The sequence below is a fragment of the Polyodon spathula genome, chromosome 31 (genome assembly GCF_017654505.1).
Source record: "Polyodon spathula isolate WHYD16114869_AA chromosome 31, ASM1765450v1, whole genome shotgun sequence".
In the NCBI taxonomy this organism is placed as follows: domain Eukaryota; kingdom Metazoa; phylum Chordata; class Actinopteri; order Acipenseriformes; family Polyodontidae; genus Polyodon; species Polyodon spathula.
The window spans coordinates 3,220,875-3,236,666 of NC_054564.1; the positions used below are offsets into that span (position 1 = coordinate 3,220,875).

At 43.2% G+C, this 15,792-nt stretch overlaps 2 protein-coding genes across 6 annotated transcripts in view; one reads left to right on the plus strand and one right to left on the minus strand.

Moving 5' to 3' along the window:
- Positions 1-7,120, plus strand: part of LOC121303071 (inactive carboxypeptidase-like protein X2) — a 79,417-nt gene extending 72,297 nt beyond the window's left edge. For all 5 annotated transcript variants that reach the window (XM_041233485.1, XM_041233484.1, XM_041233486.1 and 2 more), the window contains 2 exons: positions 4,004-4,103; positions 6,165-7,120. In XM_041233485.1, coding sequence (XP_041089419.1) covers positions 4,004-4,103; positions 6,165-6,739 — 675 coding nt within the window. In that variant the 3' untranslated portion in view covers positions 6,740-7,120. The remainder of the gene's footprint in view (positions 1-4,003; positions 4,104-6,164) is intronic.
- The window catches only part of rnf122 (ring finger protein 122), a 241,334-nt gene that overhangs the window by 187,723 nt on the left and 37,819 nt on the right, over positions 1-15,792 (minus strand). The gene's annotated exons all lie outside the window — the stretch shown is intronic.

A 15,792-nucleotide genomic window follows, 5' to 3' on the forward strand; every position in this document is an offset into this window, starting at 1 on the left:
TACAAAAATATATTGCTGCTCTAGAAAGAGTGCAAAGAAGAGCGACCAGAATTATACCTGGTTTAAAAGGCATGTCATATGCAGACCGGCTAAAGAAATTGAATCTATTTAGTCTTGAACAAAGAAGACTACGCAGCGATCTGATTCAAGCATTCAAAATTCTATAAGGTATTGACAATGCGACCCGAGGGACTTTTTTGACCTGAAAAAAGAAACAAGGACCAGGGGTCACAAATGGAGAGGTAGGCACTTTTTTACACAGAGAATTGTCTGGAACCAACTCCTCAGTAATGTTGTTGAAGCTAATACCCTGGGATCCTTCAAGAAGCTGCTTTATGCTGGGATCAAATAGCTACTAACAACCAAACAAGCAAAATGGGCTGAATGGCCTCCTCTCGTTTGTAAACTTTCTTACTAATAGCACCCTGGCCTGGTCCTGCCTGATTTTCTCCAGACACAGTGGGAGCATGACGAGCAGTGGGAAAGCATATAGCAGCTGTCTCGGCCACTGGTGTGCCAAGGCATCTATCGACAGCGGGTCCCCGGCTCCTGTTATGGAGAACCAGAGGAGAAAATGGGTTGATTGCTGCGAGGCAAAGAGGTCTATCTCTGCTGTCCTGCACCATTGCCAAGTAAGGTTCAACACCTCCAGATGAAGCCTCCATTTTCTCCCCTTGAGAGGAGATCCACCATCTGCCCGTTCAACTTTGAAATACAGAGCAAGTTTTTTTTTACCAACCACAGCTCCTCCAGTTGTTAGTGGGGAGGGACTGTGACTGGGAGAGACTTCAGCAAACATGTCTGGTAAGCTACAGAATGCTGTTGTAGTTACCCAGTTATGGGGCAAACACATCATCTGAGTAAGCCAATTTGGGAATGCCCTCTGAGACCCTGCACTGTTTATTTGGGCAGGTAGTGTCCTTAGTGAGAACCGCTAGTTTTGGCACTTGCACTAGCGAGGTAATAGTGACATCTACTGGAGGAAATTCAGCCAAGCTGAGTTTCTACACATTATGCAGGCTGTACAAAGTCCCCATGGACCATGGCCTCAGGATAAAGGGACCGCAAAAAGAAAATCCAGGTACATTGGGGGTGGGGGGTGGGGTTTCATCTGCAGGCCATGGAACTTGTAAGGCCTCAGTGACCCTCCTCAGAGGTGGCGATAGGCAGCAGATACTTTCTGTGATTATTACTCATTGCTGCTCCATGGAAATAAGGGGAGTAGGTGGAGCAGTGCGCTTCTGCAGTAGCTCGGCCAACACGGCATCCTGCTGGGATGACAGCCGCCCAGAGATTATCCAACTGCTCAGAGTTCGCCGATCTATTAGAGGCAGAGGTTGATGATGGAGACCCTGAGGGAGGTCTCCTATGTGGCCCCTAGGTAGCTCTCCTCTCCCTTGGCACAGAGGCATGAGGGGAGGATGCAGCCTTCTCTTTTTAAGATAATGGCAGGGAGCCTTGTTCAGTGGGATGGATGTAGCTTCCACAGAGCTGCGAAACACCTATTTTTCAACTCACAGGAGCTATAGTCAGTGAGTACCTCTTTCACAAGCTCTGGACCCAAACAGTGCACTTTCTTTGTCTTCCATTGGGAGACCAGTCTTGCACAGGTCAAAGAGTAAAAGCCTGGCACAGTGCAAGCAGCAGGGGTGTGCTACACTGAACGACCACTCTGCTGCAGCTACTACATAGTACTTACTGTAACAGGTACAGTAAACAGTACTTGTAACCACATAATACGTTGTCTCAAACAGCGCAAGTAGCAACACGGCTTATGGTACAGGCAACAGCATTATAAAAAGATTGAAACAGGGCAAGCCAAGATTAAGACCAAGTCCGCTGGTACTGGACCAGGGATGGTACCACTGTTAAGCACATTTAAGCTACTTCTTAAACCGAAATTGAACAGTGATGCACCAAGGTTGAACTGTGTAGAACCGAGACGGGCCTGTGTTGGTTTAGTACTGGTTTGGAGCCTTAGCTCCAGTTTGGTATGATACAGTACCTTATCAGGGTAACTTTAACCAGGGTAAACCACTCGTTTGAGTACCTGTATGGTGCCCTAGTACAGTGCCCATAGTACGATACTAGTGTGGTAACCTTGCTCACTGTTTGATATATGTCTGGACCTACAGTTACCACGGAAGGAGTCTGTAGGGATACCCACCTGTAGCGCTCCTGGCTAATCAACATTCTGAAAACTGAAGGAAAGCCTGCTGTTAGAGCCTAACAGCCTTCGCAATGTTTCTACAAGCAGAGCTAGTGTGGCAATGAGACACTGTGGAGAGATTAACCATACTTTTTAAAATGTGACCTGAAGCACACACTCAGCAATGTAAGCCGAGTCCAACAGCTGCTTTCGTGTTTCTGAAAAGAAACAGAAAAAACACACACAAGAGAAACAAAACTTTCTCACACAAAACAGTAATACCATAGTCACAGTTCAAATTGTATGATTTTCATAATAAAAAATGAAACTTAATTTGAAGCTTCAAATCGAAGCTAGCAGCCTGAGAGAGGACGATGCAGCCTATGTAAAGTTGTTTGAGCCCAGGGAAGGGGCGATTGCAGCTGCCGGCTTCACGCAGGGAGTTAGGCTGCTGCAGAACTACAAAATAACAGGTGGAGTGCACAATACGTGTGAATAGCAATTACTAAAGCCATGTAACAATTATAATCACCTGAATTAGTGTAATTAATAGTAGTCTCTCTGGTTTTAAATTACCTGAGCCAAGCCTCTTTTTACTGCCCGGGTATCAATTATTAATTTGAGAATTAAAATAAAATACAAATAAACAATACAGTATTGTGAGCAGTGTACCTCAGAAAACAGACTGAAGACCGTGAACATTTTTATTTTTTATTTTAATGAGGTAGATTATATAAGAAAAAGCACATGCACGCCAAAATATGTAAAGGTGCAAAGTACAAAATTAAATCATTATGAGAAACACATTACTCACACACTTTTGAAACATTTACCTATTTTGTTTTGGGTTAAATAAAAAATATTTGTGGAGCACATGAAATATTTCCTTGGCAGAGTTTGCAAATTCCGTTTTCTCCTGCTTTGGTAAATAAATTTCACGCAATGCTTTAACAACAGAAGCTGAATATGGCCAATAGATGTTGCAAAGAATCCCGTGGCATGAAGTGCATTTAAGATTCATAACTGTATTCAAACTGATATGTTTTTCATTATTATTACTATTTCAATGTTTCTAGTACTGAAAAAATGTTACACAAGTCTGCAGATCTGAAGGGACTAAATGTATGTGTACTAAGTAGTATTTAAATATGTATCCTGCGCTTAAGCATGGGTCCTTCCATGCCAACTCAACCAGTGCCGTTGCCTGTCTGTCTCAGATTGTCCTAGAAAAATGATGTTCTTCACAGAATTTGGAAGAGGTCTTACAGCAATACTTACATCTTAGGACCCACATCCCCTACAGGGTAAAGGGTTAGACTGGAGTTCAAATAAAACTTGTCAATTACCCCTCGTCTTGCAATTTGCCAGAAGTGAGTAAGTTGCTGCTAGTATTTTCTTCTGAAAAGCGCTGTTCAATACAAGTAGAATGAGGTGCTGCACATGATGGTAGCTTCTAAATTACACCCAGGATGATTTTTCTGGGCAAGGTCTCTTTCTCACCTTAGGTTGACCTTTACAAGGTCACAGGTCGAAGGGGAAATTTAAAAAAAAAAAAAAATTAGCTATCATGTCTGAACTCTTTTTCTAGGAAAATCTGAGATGAACGGGCAACGAAATGTTCCTTTTCTGGCTGAGTTGGCGTGGAATGATCCACATGTGACTTTTTTCAATCATTACCCAAAAAAGACCCAGGTGTCCGGGTATTTTTCACGGCAGGTACCCAGTGCTGGATTTTCTAACCTTGCCAGCCTCTAATAATAATAATATCTAATGTTTTGCATGACTTTAGCGCTGTAGGCCATGTGAGCTTTTTGCTGTTCAGCCACCGAAACTCTGCTTGCTGCTCTATTGCAGGTCCATCGTGGGATCAAGGGGGTGGTGACTGACCGGGAAGGCAATGCAATTGCTAATGCCACCGTCTCTGTGGATGGAGTCAACCATGACGTTAAAACAGGTGAGGACTTGCACTCCATTAACCCAGACCCCACTGCTGCACCATGACAACAGGGGAGGACCTGCACTCCATTAACCCAGACCCCACTGCTGCACCATGACAACAGGGGAGGACCTGCACTCCATTAACCCAGACCCGGCTGCTGCACCATGACAACAGGGGAGGACCTGCACTCCATTAACCCAGACCCCACTGCTGCACCATGACAACAGGGGAGGACCTGCACTCCATTAACCCAGACCCCACTGCTGCACCATGACAACAGGGGAGGACCTGCACTCCATTAACCCAGACCCCACTGCTGCACCATGACAACAGGGGAGGACCTGCACTCCATTAACCCAGACCCCACTGCTGCACCATGACAACAGGGGAGGACCTGCACTCCATTAACCCAGACCCGGCTGCTGCACCATGACAACAGGGGAGGACCTGCACTCCATTAATCCAGACCCCACTGCTGCACCATGACAACAGGGGAGGACCTGCACTCCATTAACCCAGACCCCACTGCTGCACCATGACAACAGGGGAGGACCTGCACTCCATTAACCCAGACCCCACTGCTGTACCATGACAACAATTGAGGACCTGCACTCCGTTAACCCAGACCCCACTGCTGCACCATAACAACAGGGGAGGACCTGCACTCCATTAACCCAGACCCCACTGCTGCACCATGACAACAGGGGAGGACCTGCACTCCATTAACCCAGACCCCACTGCTGCACCATGACAACAGGGGAGGACCTGCACTCCATTAACCCAGACCCCACTGCTGCACCATGACAACAGGGGAGGACCTGCACTCCATTAACCCAGACCCCACTGCTGCACCATGACAACAGGGGAGGACCTGCACTCCATTAACCCAGACCCCACTGCTGCACCATGACAACAGGGGAGGACCTGCACTCCATTAACCCAGACCCCACTGCTGCACCATGACAACAGGGGAGGACCTGCACTCCATTAACCCAGACCCCACTGCTGCACCATGACAACAGGGGAGGACCTGCACTCCATTAACCCAGACCCCACTGCTGCACCATGACAACAGGGGAGGACCTGCACTCCATTAACCCAGACCCCACTGCTGCACCATGACAACAGGGGAGGACCTGCACTCCATTAACCCAGACCCCACTGCTGCACCATGACAACAGGGGAGGACCTGCACTCCATTAACCCAGACCCCACTGCTGCACCATGACAACAGGGGAGGACCTGCACTCCATTAACCCAGACCCCACTGCTGCACCATGACAACAGGGGAGGACCTGCACTCCATTAACCCAGACCCCACTGCTGCACCATGACAACAGGGGAGGACCTGCACTCCATTAACCCAGACCCCACTGCTGTACCATGACAACAATTGAGGACCTGCACTCCGTTAACCCAGACCCCACTGCTGCACCATAACAACAGGGGAGGACCTGCACTCCATTAACCCAGACCCCATTGCTGCACCATGACAACAGGGGAGGACCTGCACTCCGTTAACTCAGACCCCACTGCTGCACCATGACAACAGGGGAGGACCTGCACTCCGTTAACCCAGACCCCACTGCTGCACCATGACAACAAGGGAGGAACTGCACTCCATTAACCCAGACCCCACTGCTGCACCATGACAACAAGGGAGGAACTGCACTCCATTAACCCAGACCCCACTGCTGCACCATGACAACAGCCTTTCAATCATCCAGACTCCAAAGACAAATGTCTTTCAGTTATATTAGTGATTAGCCGAGCATTTCTCTCCTTGACTTGGGGCCAGGTTGGGGAGTAACACATTACATGTAACCTGTTTGTGTAATCGGATTACATCTTTCAGTCTCTTGTAACTAATGGTTCCTTTTTCAGGCAGGTAGCAGAATGTGGCAACTGTTTAACTTTAATGTGAACATCGTTAATAGTGCCATAACGCTGCCAAGAAGCAACACTGCTTTTAAACTGAATCTGAACCTTTTGCATTTGAAATTATGGATAAGTGGTATTAAAATGAATGAAAGGCTATTTGAAGATTTAATTAATCTGTGCTACTCTTGTTCTCAGCCACCAATGGAGACTACTGGCGTCTGCTGAACCCGGGCGAGTACCGGGTGACTGTGCGAGCCGAGACCTTCACCTCCAGTGCCCAGGTGTGTGTGGTGGGCTACGAGATCGGTGCCAGCCCCTGCAACTTCGTCCTGGCCAAATCAAACTGGAAACGTATCCATGATATCATGGCGCTGAACAGTGGGAGACCGATTCGACTGATGAACAGGAACATCACCAGGAACGGGAACGGGAAAGGCAACAGAGGGATAGGGCTGGGGCCCAGAGCGCGTAGAATGCGTTTGCAGCGTCTGCGCATGATGAGAATGCGACGGCTCCGCCAGCAAAAACTGCTAGCCAGCGCAACCACCACCACCACCACCCTGCCACCCACGACCACCACCACCACCACCCTGCCACCCACAACCACCACCCTCCCTCCCACCACTCTCCCCATAATACAAGCAACCACAGAGCTGGACTACCCTTTTGCTTACAAAGAGGATGATTATCTCAAACCCACTAAGCAGAATTACCATTTTGAATATAAACAAGAGGATTATCCTTTCGGGTACAAGGAGGACGATTATTAACAACTTTTTAAATAACTGCTCGGGCCACTTTAGAGACGGGCATATAAATAATAGGATCCTGACTTACAGGAGTCTGCTGGTTGCTTGGTTATATGATGTGCTGAAGCATGTCTGCTGGTTGCTTGTTACATGATGTGCTGAACCATTCTTCAAGCATGCTTTACAGTATCTCTGGATTGGGTGGGCGGGGCTTACAGTGTAGTGGTTGGGATCCGTCTGTCATATACACAAAAAGTAAATCATAGACAGATATCTAAACATATAAATGCTGTTATTTCTGTGATCTTGCTTAACAATACTGTATTACAGTAATCCTGGTTCCAGGTCATTTGGATAATTGTTCTTTGACTGCAACAAAATACACAGTTTATCTTTTTACAACAGTGTCTTAAGTTTCTTTCTCCTCAACCTCTGAAGCTGTATCTCCCTTTTGGGGAACAATGGCTCCCCTCACCAGCCTTGAATAACCTCTGGCCACCCTGAGTGGCTACCCCATAAGGAGAGACCTCTTTATAGAGCAGTTTTCTCTTTCATTGAATATATTTCCATTTGTTTTCAACCTGAATTGTCTCAAGATTAAGAAGTAATGACTAAAGCTAAGGTTTACAATTTTAAAAAGACAAACTATGAAGGAATGAAACAGAGATGACCAGAAGTAGATTGGAGTAAAATAGAGAAAACATCCACAGAGAAAGGATGGCTATTTTTAAAAAATGTAGTACTAGAGGCGCAAACAAATACATTCTAAAAGTAGACAAATCAAAATCTAAAACAAAATGGCCAAAATAGTTTAGATCAATTAAAAAAAATATTCAGAGAAAAAAGGCACTTTACAGAGCGTTTAAGGGACCAAGAACAAAGTACACAGAGAAACTGCAAGCAGAAGTCAAAAAGGAAGTTAGAAAGGCCAAGAGAGATATAGAAATGAACATTGCCAAGGGGGCTAAAACCAATTCCAAAATGTTTTTCCAATATTATAACAGAAAAAGAACATTCAAGGAGGAAGTAAAATGTCTAAGAGATACAAATGACAACATCATTGATGAGGAGAAAAAAATAACAAATATATTAAAAATTATTACTTTTCACAAGTTTTTACAAAGAAGGATACAGGCAACGTGCCCTGCATGTCGACCTGTTCCTATCCAGTTTTAGATAACTTTAGCATAACAGAGGCAGATGTGTTAAAGCGACTAGGAGCTCTTAAAATAAACAAATCCCATGGGCTGGATGAGATCCTCCCAATAGTACTCAAAGAAATGAAAGAAATTATCCACAGTCTCTTGAGACGGGTTGTACAGACAAACTGGAGAACTGCCAACATAATACCGATCCACAAAAAAGGAGACAAAAAGGAGGCAAAACCAAACCAGGTAACTACAGACCAATAAGCTGACCTACAGACCACCCTGGGATCCTTCAAGAAGCTGCTTGATAAGATTCTGGGATCAATAAGCTACTAACAACCAAACAAGCAAGATGGGCCGAATGGCCTCCTCTCGTTTGTAGACATTCTTATGTCTTTATGTTCTTAAAAGCAGCCGGGCAAAATGAATAACAGAATTGCTGTAATATTACTAGAGCCTCGTCCTGAGGAGAAATGTAATTTCAAGACCAAGGGTCCGATCTTGTCAAGCACATACAACAGTGTACGAAAACTTTAGAGGATCTACAATCTCTGAACTAATCTTCCCTGTTCAATAATAAACTAACGTTGCTGAAGAGATTGATCATGGCAGATAAACAGTCAGGGTGGCTATGTGACGGATTACTGTGTACATAAAGAGATATTTCATGCCTAAAAATATTTTTTGGAAAATATGTGATGAAAATTAGAAACTTTCACCAATCAGTTTATATGCAAACAAAACACTCCACGAAAGACCAATGCCATGCACCAAAAAGGTGTACTTAGGAACCATTCCAACATTTGAAGACATGTTGAACGTTTTGTTGCTGAATTTATTAAATTCCTTGTAATATTTCTAAACCCCAATCACCAAGCTCCACATCGGGGCACTAGCACACAGTAGATGTTTTCAGAACATTCGGACAGAGTATCAAACTTTAAAATGGGAAACGGAGTAAAAACAAAGCATTGAAACAGTAAACAAGTCTGTAAATGTGTTCAAAAGAAGACAATGCATTACAACCCTGATTTAGAGGGCATTTCCTTGGAAGTGGACCTTGTCTGTACTCTTACCTTTCCGAGGAGTCAACTACCAGACAACACTGTCCTGTAATCAGGGTTCTATAGCTGAATTCCTTCATTTCGTTAATTGAGGGGCACCTTTTGTCCTCAAGTTTTCAGTCTAAGCCTCATTTAGTAACCATGTGTGCTGCACATGTGGCATGCAATAACAATAGTTATCATGGCATCATTATGTGATAGCATCATATTCTGACGTTGCAAACTGATGATATTACATTGTGATAACAAATTATATCAGTTTAACTTAAACTTTTAAAAAACCATAGGCTCTGCTGGTGTAAAAGGTTAAAAGTTGCTCAATATATAAATGGAGCAGAGGTTCCCAAGTGGCTCACCTGGTAAAAGCACAGCTGTGTAGTGTGCAGGATGAGTCACAGTCAAGGGAGCGCAGGTTCACATCCTTGCTGTGCGAAGTTGCCAGTCTTCGCTGGGGATTCCGGAGGGAGTGTTGCATTGGATCTGACTGATCTCCTCATCACGTTATAGCAGACCTTACTGGCGGACACATGCAGCTGGCCCAGAGACCGGTAGCTCGCCAACATCCGCTCTCGACTGTAAAAGAAGAAATTGGCATGGTCGTGGGAATTGGAGGCCGCCCATTGTACCTTCAGTTCTCCAGAGCTGTGTGGGAAATTGCTCTGGTGAGGGAACATAACAGGAAAGTCTAAATTGGAAAGAAAATTGGGGTTAACATAATTGGGCACTCTAAATTTATATCGCCAATATAAAATATAGTATTTACTGAAACTTGCAGCCAATGATAACATGCAAACCAGATGAGATTCTATAAACTAAGGACATAAACATACATGCTTATTACAGCTTTTAAGAATGAGGTAATCAGAAATTATATTGAAACATTTTGTAAATTCCATTTAAATACTGTAGGATGTAAAGTTTACACCCAGATTGATAATAATGCAGCATGTACAGTAAAATTACACTTATACACTGGTGTATTACACCCGCCCCTGTGCGTATTACGTATTATTATAAAAATATAATATTACTAAGTTTTGTATGTTGTTATTTTACAGCATGGATGGGATTAAATAATGTGGCTATCTCCCAACGAATCAAGTAATCGGGAGATGCTCACATATATAAAAGCGAAGCAGCCGCTCCGAGAAGGTTGATGAGAGTGGAAAGAGACATGGAGATAGTGTTTGTGAGATATATGCAGAGAGAAAAGCAACTGCTACCTACCTGATTGCTGTACCAGTACAGTATTTGTTTTGTGTTGTTTGCAGTGGTTCCTTTTGTTTAACGTTTAAGTACCTTGTTTTGTTCCATTCATTCCCTGGTTTGATGTCAACACAACCTACCCCATAAAGATTTTGAACACAAGAAATCTGGTAGTTTCAGTAGAACTAATTTGTGTGACATGAACACACCAGGGTGTTCACAGTTTCAGATGAAAGTGTGTGTGTTGAGTAGGCTAATAAAGAAAATGATCTGAATCCTTATATCTATAATGAATAATGTATTATTTAGTTAATGTTTCTTTTCTGTCATATCACAGACTTCATTGCGGAGCCTTGATTTTGTGTTTATGGTCAATTCCATAAAATTTGCTGTTCTGGAAAAATCACCAATAACAGACTAATGCCAAACATGATGATACTTCATATTCATAGCAGGGTGCACCATCCCCCCCAAAAAAACGAAATAGTTGAGACTGTCACGTTAAGCAATGTGATTCACTAGACAAATGTAAACGGTGTGCAACTATTCAGCAACAATCCTGGGAAAATAGAAGGATCTCTTCACAAGGAGTATGATAGGAAGTGCCTGTGCAACAGAGACTGCACTTATCAAGCTCTCCATCAAGACAGTTTCCTGGAATGGCAAACTTAGCAGAAACCCATCAGCAGAAAGAAAGCACTACGGTCGCAAGGCAGGCCATGAGAAATCAGAAACTTCCTCTTGCAACTTAACCTAAAACCTGTCTTCCCTTGTACAAGGTGCAATCACCTTTTTTGAGTGAAAGGTGTATGCGACAGAGATAGATGTCTCTTTGACTGTAGAGATGGAAGCTCTGCTAACAAGATTTAAGTTTTTGCAGGTATAAGAAAGAACATAAGAAAGTTTACAAACGAGAGGAGGCCATTCGGCCCATCTTGCTCGTTTGGTTGTTAGTAGCTTATTGATCCCAAAATCTCATCAAGCAGCTTCTTGAAGGATCCCAGGGTGTCAGCTTCAACAACATTACTGGGGAGTTGATTCCAGACCCTCACAATTCTCTATGTAAAAAAGTGTCTCCTATTTTCTGTTCTGAATGCCCCTTTTTCTAAACTCCATTTGTGACCCCTGGTCCTTGTTTCTTTTTTCAGGCTGAAAAAGTCCCTTGCGTCGACACTGTCAATACCTTTTAGAATTTTGAATGCTTGAATTAGGTCGCCACGTAGTCTTCTTTGTTCAAGACTGAACAGATTCAATTCTTTTAGCCTGTCTGCATATGACATGGCTTTTAAAGACACACCTGTGGTGGCTTTGACAGACTCACTGAGAGCAGAAACTAACCCAAGACTGTGACAGCTACTGGAAGGAGGCTGATCTTTGGGATGGAAATTGAACATTTGTGAAACTGCTTGTGTGTTAAAATGTTATAATAACTATACTGTGTTTTAAAAAATATATAAAGCCAGCAGAAATACTAAACAAATTGTTAAAACTGACACTACAGCGGATCAGGGTGGAGAGAGAGCGCTCAGGTTTTGCTGAGGTTTTGCTGGTCGCATCCAGATGGCCAAGGCACTCCTTTCCAATATGTTTTGGGGCCAACTGTGACAGCTCCCGCTCCGCAAGGACCTCATGAGCCAAATCATGAGCCAAATGGAGTGGTTATTACTGCACCCGAACCCGGCCCAGTTCCATCTCTGGGTTTGGCCGTTGAATGGCGCTGTCTATCTAGACGAGGTCTGCCAAACGCAGTAGTAGAGACACTACAGTCTGCTAGGGTGCCTAGCACTAGAGCCCAGTATTCATATAAATGGAAGGTTTTCCAAAACTGGTGCATTGCTGGGGATCACGACGCTATGACCTGCCCTATTGAGACAATTCAAACCACCTTACAACATCTGTTTATGCAGAAAAATCTGCATGTCTGCTTGGCAGCAATATCAGTGTGTCATGATAAAAATAGACTCTGTGCCCACTGGCACACTTCCTGGCTGTGCAGTTTCTTAAAGGGGCCCGGAGGCTCCGTCCTCCAATGAAAAGCATGGTCCCTAAGTGGGAGCTGGTGCTGGATGTCCTTACGGGTCCCCCATTTGAGCCCATGGCCTCAGTAGAGCTGCGCCCTGTTTCTCTAAAAGTGGTGTTTTTACTAGCTATTACGTCTGCCAGAAGAGTAAGTGAGCTTCATGAGCTGTCCATCGATGACACATGTATGGCTTTCACTGGTAATGACTCACAGGTAACATTAAGAACGAACCCAGCCTTTTTGCTAAAGGTGGTCTCTTCATTCCATATTAACCAACCAGTGGTTTTTGGAAGCTTTCAGACCTCCCCTGCATGAGTCAGAGGAGGACCACAGACAGCACACGCTTTGCCCGCTCCGGGCTCTGCGCTGTTCTCTGGAGAAGACAGTGTCCTGGAGACAATCCAACCAGCTGTTTGTCTGCTATGAGTCCCACTCTAGAGGTCAAGCCCTGTCAAAGCAGTGCGTAGCACGCTTGGTATATGAACAGATGAACTCCCTATGCTGGGGGACATTACAGCCCATTCTACCAGGGGCCTGAGCTTTGCAATGCTACTACATGGACAGGTAGTCAGACATTTACAGGTTTTTACCGCCTTGATGTTGCAAACTTAGCAAGACCCTCCCTGGGCTCTAGGGTGTTGCCAGCAGCATGCCCTTAGGCTCTAAGGCTATCCCCATGGGGCTGTACTGTCGGTAATCTGGAGCCACGACAGCTTTATGTACAGCTTCCCATTCGGTAATGGTTGTCATTCCACCTAAAAGGGAACGTTAGATTATTACCATAACCCTGGTTCCCTGAAAAGAATGACAGAAATTACCCTTCGAGGTCGTGTCCCCAGCTGACCTTCGATTTCTAAAATGGCAATATGCTACTGTGAGGACGTCCCTCTTCAGCAGGTGTGAGGGCCTTCCCCCTCACAGCAGGGCCCTGATAGGGCAGCTTATCAGAGAGGCTCTTCCCATTTGGTAATGGTTGTCACTCTTTTCAAGGAAAGATTATATTCTACACTTCCATATATATTTTTGGGAGGTAAGAACTATTTTGAATTTATCTCTTTTAATATTGATGCATTGCTATCGGGTATAGGTTTTATATTTTAGCTGTGGAGAAGTGAAATATTGGATGCTTTAGGATTTAGCGGTGGGCGTTTTTTAGCTTTATGATTGCATAGCTTAAGGGCAAAAACTTTTATTAACCATAAACATATTGAAGTATTAATACTATTATACCCGTTAAGGCACTGGACGTCCCAGTTAACCTGTCATTTGGGATTCAACATAGGCTGTAACTACTCAATCCATTTTTAAGCATTTAAGAAACTGTAGGAGTACTGATACTACTCAGAGTCATTAAAACTTCAAATCGAACGGCTCTGTGCGAGCTTCTTTATTATTAAAGTCATCTGGATACATTGTAAGCCCAGTGCATTACAGGAGTCCTAAACATCCCTATGTCCTCTTGAACGTCTCCTCTGAGTTTAAGAGTGTGCTTAGAGTATATATAAATATATATAAAAAAGATTATGTGTGAATCTGACATTACTGTGGCAATAAACATGTCCTTAAGAACATAAGAACATAAGAACATAAGAAAGTTTACAAACGAGAGGAGGCCATTCGGCCCATCTTGCTCGTTTGGTTGTTAGTAGCTTATTGATCCCAAAATCTCATCAAGCAGCTTCTTGAAGGATCCCAGGGTGTCAGCTTCAACAACATTACTGGGGAGTTGATTCCAGACCCTCACAATTCTCTGTGTAAAAAAGTGTCTCCTATTTTCTGTTCTGAATGCCCCTTTTTCTAAACTCCATTTGTGACCCCTGGTCCTTGTTTCTTTTTTCAGGCTGAAAAAGTCCCTTGCGTCGACACTGTCAATACCTTTTAGAATTTTGAATGCTTGAATTAGGTCGCCACGTAGTCTTCTTTGTTCAAGACTGAACAGATTCAATTCTTTTAGCCTGTCTGCATATGACATGCCTTTTAAGCCCGGAATAATTCTGGTCGCTCTTCTTTGCACTCTTTCTAGAGCAGCAATATCTTTTTTAGAGCGAGGTGACCAGAACTGAACACAATATTCAAGATGAGGTCTTACAAGTGCCTTGTACAGTTTTAACATTACTTCCCTTGATTTAAATTCAACACTTTTCACAATGTATCCGAGCATCTTGTTAGCCTTTTTTATAGCTTCCCCACATTGTCTAGATGAAGACATTTCTGAGTCAACAAAAACTCCTAGGTCTTTTTCATAGATTCCTTCTCCAATTTCAGTATCTCCCATATGATATTTATAATGTACATTTTTATTTCCTGCGTGCAGTACCTTACACTTTTCTCTATTAAATGTCATTTGCCATGTGTCTGCCCAATTCTGAATCTTGTCTAGATCATTTTGAATGACCTTTGCTGCTGCAACAGTGTTTGCCACTCCTCCTACTTTTGTGTCGTCTGCAAATTTAACAAGTTTGCTTACTATACCAGAATCTAAATCATTAATGTAGATTAGGAATAGCAGAGGACCTAATACTGATCCCTGTGGTACACCGCTGGTTACCACACTCCATTCTGAGGTTTTTCCTCTAATCAGTACTTTCTGTTTTCTACATGTTAACCACTCCCTAATCCATGTACATGTGTTTCCTTGAATCCCAACTGCGTTCAGTTTGAGAATTAATCTTTTGTGCGGGACTTTGTCAAAAGCTTTCTGGAAATCTAAATAAACCATGTCATATGCTTTGCAATTATCCATTATCGATGTTGCATCCTCAAAAAAATCAAGCAAGTTAGTTAGACACGATCTCCCTTTCCTAAAACCATGTTGACTGTCTCCCAGTACCCTGTTACCATATAGGTAATTTTCCATTTTGGATCTTATTATAGTTTTCCATAAGTTTGCATATAATAGAAGTCAGGCTTACTGGTCTGTAGTTACCTGGTTCAGTTTTGTTTCCCTTTTTGTGGATCGGTATTACGTTTGCAATTTTCCAGTCTGTCGGTACCACCCCTGTGTCAAGAGACTGCTGCATGATCTTGGTTAGCGGTTTGTAAATTACTTCTTTCATTTCTTTGAGTACTACTGGGAGGATCTCATCCGGCCCAGGGGATTTGTTTATTTTAAGAGCTCCTAGTCCCTTTAACACTTCTGCCTCAGTTATGCTAAAGTTATTTAAAACTGGATAGGAACTGGATGACATGTGGGGCATGTTGTCAGTATCTTCCTTTGTAAAAACTTGTGAAAAGTAATCATTTAACATATTTGCTATTTTTTTTTCTTCCTCTATGATTTTGCCATTTGTATCTCTTAAACATTTAATCTCCTCTTTGAATGTTCTCTTGCTGTTGTAATATTGGAAAAACATTTTGGAATTGGTTTTAGCTCCCTTAGCAATGTTCATTTCTATTTCTCTCTTGGCCTTTCTAACTTCCTTTTTGACTTGCATTTGCAGTTCTGTGTACTCTTTCTGTGTACTTTCTTTTTGGTCCTTTTTTAATGCTCTGTAAAGTGCCTTTTTTCGCTGAATATTTTTTTTAATTGATCTATTAAACCATTTTGGCAATTTAGTTTTACATTTAGATTTGTCTACTTTAGGGATATAATTGTTTTGCGCCTCTAGTACTACGTTTTTGAAGAACAACCATCCT